Source organism: Carcharhinus amblyrhynchos, chromosome 1 (assembly GCF_965287045.1).
Source record: "Carcharhinus amblyrhynchos chromosome 1, sCarAmb.v2.hapA, whole genome shotgun sequence".
NCBI lineage: Eukaryota > Metazoa > Chordata > Chondrichthyes > Carcharhiniformes > Carcharhinidae > Carcharhinus > Carcharhinus amblyrhynchos.
Genome location: NC_137324.1, coordinates 32,986,431 through 32,998,710, shown reverse-complemented (window position 1 = coordinate 32,998,710; position 12,280 = coordinate 32,986,431). Strand labels below are relative to the sequence as shown.

At 42.6% G+C, this 12,280-nt stretch overlaps 1 protein-coding gene across 3 annotated transcripts in view; it reads right to left on the bottom strand.

Annotated features, from left to right (window-relative positions):
• Nucleotides 1-12,280, bottom strand: part of me2 (malic enzyme 2, NAD(+)-dependent, mitochondrial) — a 111,793-nt gene that overhangs the window by 60,476 nt on the left and 39,037 nt on the right. For all 3 annotated transcript variants that reach the window (XM_080207815.1, XM_080207876.1, XM_080207736.1), the window contains one exon: nucleotides 12,166-12,269. In XM_080207815.1, coding sequence (XP_080063941.1) covers nucleotides 12,166-12,269 — 104 coding nt within the window. The remainder of the gene's footprint in view (nucleotides 1-12,165; nucleotides 12,270-12,280) is intronic.

Below are 12,280 nucleotides of genomic sequence, written 5' to 3'. Positions count from 1 at the left end.
GAGGAGGATGGGTTAGTAAATTTGCGGACGACACTAAAGTCGGAGGAGTTGTAGACGGTGAGGATGGATGTTACAATTTGCAGAGGGACATAGATAAGCTGCAGAGCTGGGCTGAGAAGTGGCAAATGGAGTTTAATGTGGAAAAGTGTGAGGTGATTCACTTTGGAAAGATTAACAGGATTACAGAATGTAGGGCTAATGGAAGGACTCTTGGTAGTGTCGACGAGCAGAGAGATCTCGGGTGTACATGTGCATAGATCCCTGAAAGTTGGCACCCAGGTTGACAAGGTTGTTAAGAAGGTGTACAATGTGTTAGCTTTTATTGGTAGAGGGATTGAATTTTGGAGCCTTGAGATCATGTTGCAACTGTACAAAACTCTGGTGTGGCTACACTTGGAGTATTGTGTACAGTTCTGGTCGCTGCATTATAAGAAAGATGTGGAAGCACTGGAATGGGTGCAGAGGTGGTTTACCAGGATGTTGCCTGTTATGGTGGGAAGGTCTAATGAGGAAAGGCTGAGGGACTTGAGGTTGTTTTTGTTAGAGGGAAGGTTAAGAGGTGACCTAATTGAGGCATACAAGACGATCAGAGAATTAGACTGGATGGACAGTGAAAGCCTTTTTCCTCAGATGATGATGGCTGACATGAGGGGACAGCTTTAAATTAAGGGGTGGTAATTATAGGACGAATGTCAGAAGTAGGTTCTTTACTCAGACGCTAGAAAGGGCGTGGAATGCCCTGCCTGCAGCAGTTGTGGACTCGCCAACTTCAAGGGCGTTCAAATGGTCAGTGGATAGGCATATGGATAACATTGGAATAGTTTAGGTTAGAGGGTCATTAGATTCGTTCCACTGGTCGGCGCAACAGAGGGCTGAAGGGCCTGTATTGCACTGTAATGTTCTATGTTCTAGATTATATACTTACTTATAATTACTAGTCAAGAAGTTTCTTTAGAAGAGAATTAGTTTGAAGATTGGCAAAGTTGGACAGGGAAGGGGGGGGGGGGGGGGAGATGGGGCATGACTTGACTCTGTTCCTGGAAATTATCTGTGGGGCACTGTCATAAAAGATTGCCAGTGGAACTGAAGTAGAACAGTTTATACTTCACTGATAAATGCTACCTCATCAGGGTGGGGGTAGGGTTAAGGATTCTTGAAGGTAAAATTACACACTAACTTGTTGTACCCAAGTTGTCCATGCCAGCATTTTTTTTGTTACACAAGTGCAATTTAACTCATCCCTTGCCACTGCCCTTCTGAGTCCTGCAAAAGATTTTCCTTCAGGTATTTATCAAATTTTGACCATTCAATAAGATCATGGCTGATTTTCTACCTCAAATCCAAATTTCTACACCATTCCTATATCCCTTGATTCTTCTAGTATCCAAATATCTATTGATCTTTATCTTGAATGTACTCAATGATTGAGCAGCTCTCGAAGGTAGAGAATGCCAAAGATTCATAACCAGAGTGGAGAAGTTTGTCATCTCACTTGAGCAAAACATTTTACAAAATACCACAAAAATTCTGGTTTAAAAAATGAAACTTATGAATCAGTGGAGGGTTGAGGGAAGATCAGTGTCAACTTTGACTAAAAAGTGAGCATATGACAAAAAGCAGAAAATCATGGTGAATGATTGTTTTTCAGACTGGAAAAAGGTACACAGTATTGTTTCCCAGGGATCATTAATGTGGCAATACAGTAAAAATTTCAAATTTGCTTATGATATCAAACCTGAAGGTCTGGCAAACAATAAAAAATATGCCAGTCAGCTGCAACAAGACAGCTGGCAGAATGAATAGGCTGACAAATGGCAAAATAAATTTAATACTAAGGGTGAAGCACATTGACAGAAGGAATAGGAGAGGCAATATTGACTTAAACACACAATTCTAAAGAGAATGCAGGAATAGAGGGATCTTGGAATTCATGTGCACATATATCTGAATGTGGCAGGACCTATTGGGCAGAATTTTTCTAAGATTTGCCAGAGTGTCAAACCAACTGAAATCTGGTATGTTCTTCTCCAGGAACACTTAGTGCACAGAAAATTAGGGGGTCTGGTTTACTCTGTCACTCTTGGATTGAGAGAGGGTAATGATGTTGACAAGGTTGGGATGCCATCTTTAAAAAGGGCACCCTGATCAGCATTTAAAATACAGTTCTTCTAACCCTCCAGACATGGAGAAACTGCCCCCAATCCACCACCACATTGGAAGTATCAGGGGTACTTCCCACCCCCAGACCAGCGTCGGGGACACTTTCTCCATCACCCCCCCCCACTCCACCACCACAGCATTCACCCCCAACACGTACAAGGGGTAACCCCCTCCCAGCTGCAGGTGCCCACTTGGCACTGCCCCACAAGATCATACCATGACACTCAGGGGGCAACAGCCTTTCAACCTCCAGGGCCTGTAGAAATCTGCGTGCTGCCAGCATAGTCATCACAGCCAATTTTTGATTTTGAAAACCAGTAGTGATTCATGTTGGCATGATGTCACATGGGGAGAGGATGTGTCATGGATGGAAGCTATAGTGTTAAAGCCCTTTAATTATATTAAAATATGTAAATTCATGATGGGCATGAGCCTCATCGCATCACTGGCAGGTGACAGGAAAGATCTCAAATTGGAGATCATGTAGGGGCAAGTCCCATTTTTGGCCACTTGTCAAATTTAGCAGCCATAACTGGATTCACACCTATGGTGAATAAAGCTGACAGATTACACCCATTGGTAGGGCATTTAGCGAGGCATATGGGTTTTTTTTTGATAATCAGGGTATTGAATGCAAAAATAGAAAATTTATGCAAAACCTTTATAAGTCACTGGTTAGGCCACAACCAAAGTATTGTGGTTTGGTCACACATTTCTGGAAAGATGCGAAAGTCCTCAGGAAGATACAGATGAGATTTACTGGCGACGCGCCACGATGAGGCATTTTAGCTAAAGTTTGGTTGGAGAAGCAGGTTGTTTCCTTTGGAGCAAAGGAAATTATGGGGAAGTTTGATAAAAGGTGTACAAGATTATAGAAATATTAGAAGATAGGAGCAGGAGGAGGTCATTTGGCCTTTTGAGTGTGCTCCGCCATTCATTCGCTGATCATCCAACTCAATAGCCTAATCCTGCTTTCTCCCCATAATCTTTGATCACGTTTGCCCCAGGTGATCTACATAGCTGTCTCGTGAATACATTCATTATGACAGGTTTAGATAAGGCAAACAAAGGAAAGCTGTTTCTATTAGATGATTGCACAAGGTCAAAGGGATACAGAATCATTTAAAATAAAGTTATTAGTCGCAAGTAGGCTTATATTCACACTGCAATGAAGTTACTGAAAATCTACTAGTCATCACATTCATGTAACTGAAGGAGGATTTAGAAAAGCCAACGCACCTAACCTATAAACCTTTGGGCTGTGGGAGGGAATCAGAGTATCCAGAGGAAATCCACAGATAGAGGGAGAACGTGCAAAATCCACACAGATAAAGTGACCCAAGCCAGGAACAGAACCTGGGTCCCTTGCACCATGAGGCAGCAATGTTAACCCCTGTGTCGCCCACTTGGCAAGTGATGCAGGATGATGTGAAGAAGAAATGTTCTTGTGCAGGAAAGGGTAATGATTGTGAACTCACTGGCTACAAGGCTGGTATGGCAACAATGAACGATTTCAAAAAGGAAACTTGATAGTGAGTTGAGGGAAATACACTTGCAAGCTAATGGGGATACAGCAGGGGAATGGAACTGAGTGGATCGTTCTACACAAGAGCTAGCATGAACTATATGGGCCTAATGGCCTCCTTCTGTGTCATAACGACCCTTCTAGGTCAGAAATGGGAGAATTCATAACAGGAATAAAGAAATGGCTGAGGAATTAAGTTTCTACTTTTGCTTGTCTTCACAAAAGACGACATGAACAATGTGCCACAAGTTCTGAGAGAAAAGTTTTAGTGAAGTGCTGTAGAGAAATGCCAGGGAAATTGATGGGATTGGTGGTGGATAAATCTCCAGGACCTGATAATCTTCATCCCAGAGTACTTGAGGTGGCCCTGAGATTCTGGAATAATTCCTACAGATTGGAAAGTAGCTAACGTAAGCTCGCTATTCAAAAAAAGTGAGGTAAAGAGGAAACAGGGAACTATAGGCCACTGAGCCTAATGTCAATAACTGGGGAAGTTGCTAGACTTTTATCAAGGATTTCATAACTCAGCATTTGGAAGGCAATGGTATAAATCAGACAAGGTCAGCATGGATTTATAAAGAGGAAACCATGCTTGACAAATCTATTGGAACTCTGAGGCTGTAACTAGTAGAGTTGATCAAGGAGAACCAGTGGATGTATTTTATTTCAACAAGGTCTCACGTAACAGACTATGTTAAGTGAAAGCACATGTGATTGAGATGCATAGAAAGCAAAGAGTTGACGTAAATGGGTTATTTTCTGATTGGCAGTCAGTGACTGGTGGGGTTCCACAGGGACCCCAATTGTTCACATTATATATTAATGATTTGGAATGTATCTCCAAATTTGCAGATGATACAAAATCAGGTGGGAGGTTGAACTGTGAGGATGCAGAAATGTTTCAGCTTGATTTGAACAGACTGTGTGGCATATGCATGGCAGATGAGGTATAATGTGGATACATGTGATGTCATCCACCTTGGTAGCAGTACCAAGAAAATAGATTATTACTTGAATTGAGAGAGATGGATAGTTAGTGAGACCTTGGTGTCCTTGTGCATCAGTCACTGAAAGTAAGTGTGCAGGTACAGCAGGCAGTAAAGAAGGCAAATGGTATGTTGGCCTTCAGAGCGGGAGGATTTGAGTATAGGGATGTTTTGCTGCAATTATGTAAGGCATTGGTGAGGCCACACCTGGAGTATTGTGTGCAGTTTTGGTGTCCTTGTCTGAGGAAGGATGTCCTTGCTATAAGAGGGAGTACAGCGAAGGTAAACCCGAAGACAGGTCTGTCATATGAGGAGAGACTAAGTCAGTTAGGATTATATTCACTGGAGTTTAGAAGAGCGAGAGGGAATCTCATGGAAACTTTTAAAATTTTAATAGGGTTAGACAGGTTGGATTCAGAAAGAATGTTCCCAATTGTGGGGGAGTCCAGGATTGGGGTCATAGTTTGGCGATAAAGGAGTAAACCTTTTAGAACTGAGGTGAGAAGAAATTTCTCCACCTAGAGATTGGTGAATGTGTGAAAATCACTACCACAGAAAGCAATTGAGGCCAAAACACTGTCTGATTTTGAGAAGACATTAGATATAGCTCTTAGGGCTAAAGGGATCAAGGGAATGGGGGCAGTGGTGCAAGATCAGGATATTGAATTGGACAATCAGACAATGGCAGAGCAGGCTCAGAGGGCCAAACGGCCTCCTCCTGTTTCTAATTTCTAAATGGCCTTAGCCAAATTCGTAACTTAAATCAGCCAGAAGTAACATCCTCCTAGCACTGGCCCCAAGTTTCTTCAGAAATCTTATAAGCTTTAATGAGATCACCTTGCATTGTTCGAAATACTGGTGGATATAGGCCTAGCCTATTCAATCACTTCACAGGAGGACGCCTCATACCATGAACCAGCCGAGTGAAACTTTAAAGTTTATTTTGTTGTACTCCTTCCAGCCAAGGCTAGGAGGCCAGAACTGCTCATAATAGCACCTGTGGCCTTACCAATACAATTGCAATAAAAAAAATTTACTCATACTCCAATCCCTTTGTAATAAAAAAATGCACCACTTCCCTTCCTAATTGCTTGCCTTACTTGCACATCAACTTTGAAATTCATGCACAAGGACATCCTTTTGAATATCAATAGTTCCTGGTTTTTCACCATTTTAAAAAAATCAGTTTTTCTATTTATCTTTCTCAAGCTCTTTCCCCCTCGTTAACACATCTATATTGCCAGTCAATCTGCATCCTCACGACTTTTTTTCCAGTACAAAGAACAATACAGGACAGGTACAGGCCCTTCAGCCCTCCAAGCCTGCATCGATCACACGTTCTTAACTAGACCATCCATTTGTATCCCTCTATTCCCAGTCTGCTCATGTGGCTATTCTTACCGTGTCTGCTTCAACCACCTTGCTTGGCCGTGCATTCCAGGCCCCCATCACATAAAAAACATCCCCCACATACCTGTATTGAATTCCCCTTACCTTGAACTTGTGACCCCTTGTGTTTGTCATTTCTGACCTGGGAAAAAGCTTCTAATTGTTCACCCTGTGTGCCCTTCATAATTTTATAAGCTATTAGGTCATCTCTCAACCTCCATCTTTCCAGGGAGAACAACCCTAGTTTACTCAATCTCACCTCATAGCTAATACCCTCCATACCAGACAACATCCTAGTAAACCTTTTTTGCACTCTCCAAAGCCTCCACGTCCTTCCGGTAGTGTGGCAACCAGTATTCCAAATTGGCCTAACCAACGTTCTATATAACTGCAACATCATATGCCAACTTTTACACTCTATGCCCTGTCCAATAAAGACAGCATGCCATATGCCTTCATCACTTTTTCCACCTGTGTTGCCACCTTTAATGATCTTTGGCTTGCATACCCAGATCCCTCTGTGTCTATACTCCTAATGGTTATGGCATTTATTGTATAGCTCCCCTCTGCATTAGATCTACCAAAACACATCACTTTGAAGTTATGTGGATTAAATTCCATCTGCCATTTCTCCACCAACTTTCCAGCCAATCTATATCTTGCATTCTCTGAATGTTCATCATTATCCGCAATTCCAGCAATCTGTGTGTTATCCACAAACCTACTAATATCAGACTAGCTACATTTTCTTCCAAATCATTTATACATCTCACAAACAGCAGAGGTCCTAGTACACAGCCCTGCGGAATAGCACTCGTCACAGACCTTCAATAAGAAAAAGACCCCTCCACTGCTACCCTGTCTTCTATGGCCAAGTAAGAAATTTTACAACACCAGCTTAAAGTCCAACAGGTTTATTTGGTAGCAAGCACCACTGGCCTTGGACTTTAACCTGGTGTAAGACTTCTTACTGTATTTACCCCAGTCCAACACAAGCCAGTTCTGTACCCATCTAGTTAGTTCACCTTTGATCCTGTGAGATTTAACCTTTTGCAGCAGCCTGCCACAAGGGCCCTTGTCAAGTGCTTTACTAAAATCCATGTAGACAACATCCATGGCCCTTCCCTTGTCAATCATGTTTGCTATCGCCTCAAAAAAACTCAACCAAATTTGTGAGGCATGACCTCCCTCATACAAAACCACATTGTCTATCGCTAATGAGACTATTCAGTTCCAAATGTGTATAGATCCTCTCTCTAAGGATCTTCAATAATTTCCCTACCATGGAAGTCAAGCTCACTGGCCTATAAATTACCTGGGTTATCCTTGCTACCCTTCTTAAATAATGGGACCACATTTGCTATCCTCCAATCCTCTGGGACCTCACCTGTGTCCAATGAAGAAACAAAGATTTCTGTTAGAGCCAGCAATTTCATCTGGTCTCTCAGTAACCTACGACAAATGCCATCTGGCCCTGGGTATTGGTCTACCTTAATTCTTCCTAAATCAACTAACACTTCCTCCCTTGTAATTGTGATTTGTTCTAATAGGTCTACACATCCCTCTGAGACACTACCAATTAGTGTGTCCCTCTCCTTTGTGAATACTGATGCAAAGTATTCATTTAGGACCTCACCTACTTCCTTGGGTTCTAAGCATAATTCCCCTCCTTTGAGGGGTCCGACTCTTTCTGATAACCCTCTTGTTCTTAACGTATGTATAAAATGCCTTGGGATTCGCCCTCATCCTGTCCGCCAAGGACATTTTGTGACCCCCTTTTGCCCTAACTCCCTGTTTGAGTTCTCTTCTACTTTTTGTATTCCTCCAGTGCTTATGTATGCCTCTTTTTTTTTTCCCTTTTTGATTAGACCCACAATATCTCTGGTTATCCATGGCTCTCAAATCCTGTCCTTCCTTTTTACAGCCACATGCCTGTCCTGCACTCTTCTTATCAACTGCTCCTTAAGACTCCCACATGCCAGGTGTGGATTCACCCTCGAACGGCTTCTCTAAATCAACAGCCACCAAGTCCTGCCTAATCCGGCTGTAGTTAGCCTTCCCCCAATTCAGCACCTTACCCACAGGACAACACTCATCCTTTTCCATGATTATCAAAAAGTTTACAGAATTGTGGTCACTGTTTGTCACACGATTCCCCCACTGAAACTTTAATGACCCGACCAGGCTCATTTCCCAGTACTAGGTCCAGTATAGGCCCCTCTCTAGTTGGGCTATCAACATATTGTTCCAAAGAACCTTCCTGGACACATTTTCCAAATTCCTCCCCATCTGGACCCCCCTGCACCAAGGGATTTCCAGTCTTTGAGGGAAATTAAAGTCTCCCACTACAACAATCCTATTTTTCCACACTTGTCCAGAATCTTCTTACATATCCGTTCCTCAACTTCCCGTGGGCTGTTGGGGGGCCTGTAGTATACCCCCAGCAAAATGACCGTGCCCTTCCTGTTTTTGAGCTCTACCCACAGTGTCGTGTTACTTGATCCTTCCAAATTGTCCATCCTCTGTACTGCTGCAACATGCTCCCTAAGTATTGCTACTCCCCCACCGTCTCGCCTAAAACACTTATACCCCAGAATATTCAGCTGCCAGTCCTGTCCTTCTTGTAATCAAGTCTCTATCACTGCAACCCCATCCAAGTTCTGCGCATGCATTAAGGCTCTAAGATCATCTGTCTTGCCTGTTATGCAACTTCCATTTGAGCAGATGCACTCCAGACCTCCAGGCCCACTGAGTTCATCCTCCCCCCAGATTGCTTTTCCTCTTAGGTAACCTTGTCCTGGCCCCATACTCATCCCCAGTCTCTACGCTTACTGACCTATTGTTCTGATCCTCACCCTCCTGCCACATTAGTTTAAACCCACCCAAACCATACTAGCAAACCTCCCAGCCAGGATATTGGTGTCCCTCCAGTTCTGCAAGTACGAACAAATGAATTAGGAGTAGGAAAAGAGCCACTTGGTCCCTTGAGCTTGCTCAACCACTCAACAAGTTCATAGCTGACATCTAGCTCTGCCTTAAAAATGCTCAAATACTCTGCTTCCACCTCCTTTTGAAGTCGGAGTTCTAAAGACTCACTACCCTTTGAGAAAAAAAATCTTAATCTCTGACCTAAATGGGAGACCCTTTATTGTTAAGCAGTGGGCCCCAGTTCTAGATACCCCCACAAGAGGAAACATCTTTGCCACATCTTCCCTGCCAAGTCCCCCCAGGATCTTATTTCAATTAAGTCACTTCTTACTCTAAGCTCCAATGGATACAAGCCTAGCCCATCCAATCTTTCCTTGTAAGATAACCTGCCTATTCCATGTATTAGTTTGGTTAACCTTATCTGAACTGCTTCCAAAGCATTTATATCCTTTCTTGAATAAGTTGGCCAATATTGTACACAGTAATACACACTACCCTTCATAAATGAAGCATAACTTCTCTACCTTAGTCAATTCCCATTTCAATAAACAATAACATTCTATTAGCTTTCCTAATTATATGCTGTACCTGAATACAAACATTTTGCAATTAATGCAGTGAGATCCTTCTGCATTTCAGTGCTCTGCAATCTTTTACGGTTTTTTCCCCCTCCCTGTTAGAATAATTTCCCATGTTATACTCCATTTTTCGTATCTTTGCCCATTTACAACCTATCTCTATCCCTTTGTAGTCTCAGAATGCCCTCTTTACAGCTTAATTTTCTATTGATCTGTGCACCATCAACAAATTTAGCAAATGTACCTTCAAAGTAATTTATAAAAATTGGAAGAGGTTGAAGCCCCAATACTGATCCCTGTGGCACACCCCTCGTTACATCTTGTCAATCAGAAAATGACCCGTTTATGCCAATTATTTCTTGTTAGTGAGCCAATCTTCTATTCATGCTAATGTAGTACCCCTACATCGAGCTTTTATTTTCCACAAGAACCTTTGATGTATCGTCTTATCAAACATCTTCTTGAAAATTGAAGTTCAACACATCCACCAGTTCCCCTTTATCCAGCACATTACCGAATAGAACTCCAACAAATTGGCAAAATGCTTTTTCTTTCTCAAAACTACGTTTACTCACAGCAACATGGAAAGTGAGAGCAGGAGGGGGCCATTTGGTCCATCTGGTCCGCTCCACCACTCATCATGATCATGGCTGATCATTCAATTCAATAGTCTAATCCTGCTTCTGCCCCGTAACTTTTGATCCTATTCATCTTAAGTGCTATATCTAGCCACCTCTTGAATATATTCAAATGCTTTTGCATCTACTACTTCCTGTGGTAATGAATTCCACAGACTCACCTCTCTTTGGGTGAAGAAATGTCTCATCTCCATCCTAAATGGATGTATCCTCAGACTGTGACCCCTGGTTCTGGACAGACCTACTGTTGGAAACATCCCTCCTGCATCTACCCTGTGTAGTCCAGTTAGAATTTCATAAGTCTCATTTGTCTGAACTTCAGCGCAAACCTGGTCAACCTCTTCCCATACATTGGACCTGCCAACCTGGACTCAGCCTGGTGCTCTGTTCCTGTTCCTCCCCAATATTTTAGATGTGGCCTCACAAGCCCTGTGTAATGGCAACAGCACATCCCTGTTCCTGTACTCAAAACCTCTCGTAATGAAGGCGAACATACCATTTGCCTTCTTTACCGCCTGCTGCCCATGTGCTTACCTTCAACGACTGGTGGCCAAGGACACCCATGGAGCGTGCAACCCAGATTGCACACTCCCCCTACCAATTTTTCAGGTAGCAGTCTTGTTTTTGCTTCCAAAGTGAATAACCACACATCTATCTAAATTATACTGTATTTGCCATTGATTTGCCCACTCACCCAACCTGTCCAAATCATGCTGAAGGATCTCTGCATCCTCATCACCGTTCACCCTCCCATCCAACTTGGCATCATCTACCGGATTACCTTGAATTTATCCAAGTGGCCTGCTATAACATTTTTAATAATAGCTTCTAACATCTTCCCTATAACAGATATTAATCTAACTAGTTTGCTGCTTTTGGTCTCCCCTTTTTAGCTCAAGATACATTAGCAGGTGGGTGAGCATGCAATTAAGTGGAGCTGAGTCCACAAAAAGATCAGCCTTAATGAATGGCACAGCAGGCTCGAGGGACCAACTCCAGTTCCTAGTTCTTAAGTTCTACTAGCTATTTTCCAGTGTAATGGAACTTTCTGCAAAGCTAGGCAATTTTGGAAAATTAAAACCAAAAGATCACTAGCCAACTGTTTTTTCTGCAGGGGAGATGGGTACTGATGGAGGTAAAGGAGGGAAGACCCTCAAAACAAATCTACTGATGTGTCCTTAGGAGATTTATATGCAGTTGACTCAGCATTGTGCATGCAATACAGCTTGGTAGCAATATGCAATGGAAATAAGCACTTTTCAATAAGCTGATAATTAGGTGTTTGGGTTTGTTTTATAATTTAGGAAAATCACAACACAAAATTTTGTTTATAGCATGAAACTAGCGATGTATGGGACAATGTCAATATCATGTAATCACAACTCACTTCTGTGCTGCAACCCCTGTGGCTTTACACTGTTACTGATAGCTGGAGCAAAGCACATGCCTAGCTTGGCACCCAAGAAATACCATTACACTGAACACTAAATGCTAATCATTGTGCAGGGCAGCACAGTGGCAAAGTGGTTAGCACTGCTGCTTCAAAGCACTAGGGGTCCTGGTACAATTCCAGCCTTAGGTGACTGACCATGTGGAGATTGCATGTTCTTCCCGTGTCTGTGTGAGTTTCCTCTGGTTTCCTCCCACAGTCTGAAAGACGTGCTGGTTAGGTGGATTGGCTATGCTAAATTGCCCCTTAGTGTTAGAGGATTAAAAGGGTAAATACAAGGGATTATAGGGATAGGGCCCAAGTGGGATTGTGGTCGGTGCAGACTTGATGGGCTCAATGGCCTCCTCTGCCCTGTAAGGATTTAATGGATTCTACCATGGACTACAGGTAACTGCTAACAAAGGCTTTTTTGCTCCCTATAGATAAAGCTTGATGAGAGCATCCAAGAGAAAAATACAGTTTTACTTTTTGTGAAGCTAAGTCTTGACAGTCAGAAAGTAGGCTTACTAACTTGGATACAACTGCTTCCATAAACTCATCAAGAAGTTCGTCATAGTGGTGTGAACGGTCTCTCCTCTGGTAAAGACCCATATAAAAGGGATCTTTCAATAGCATCTACAAACAAA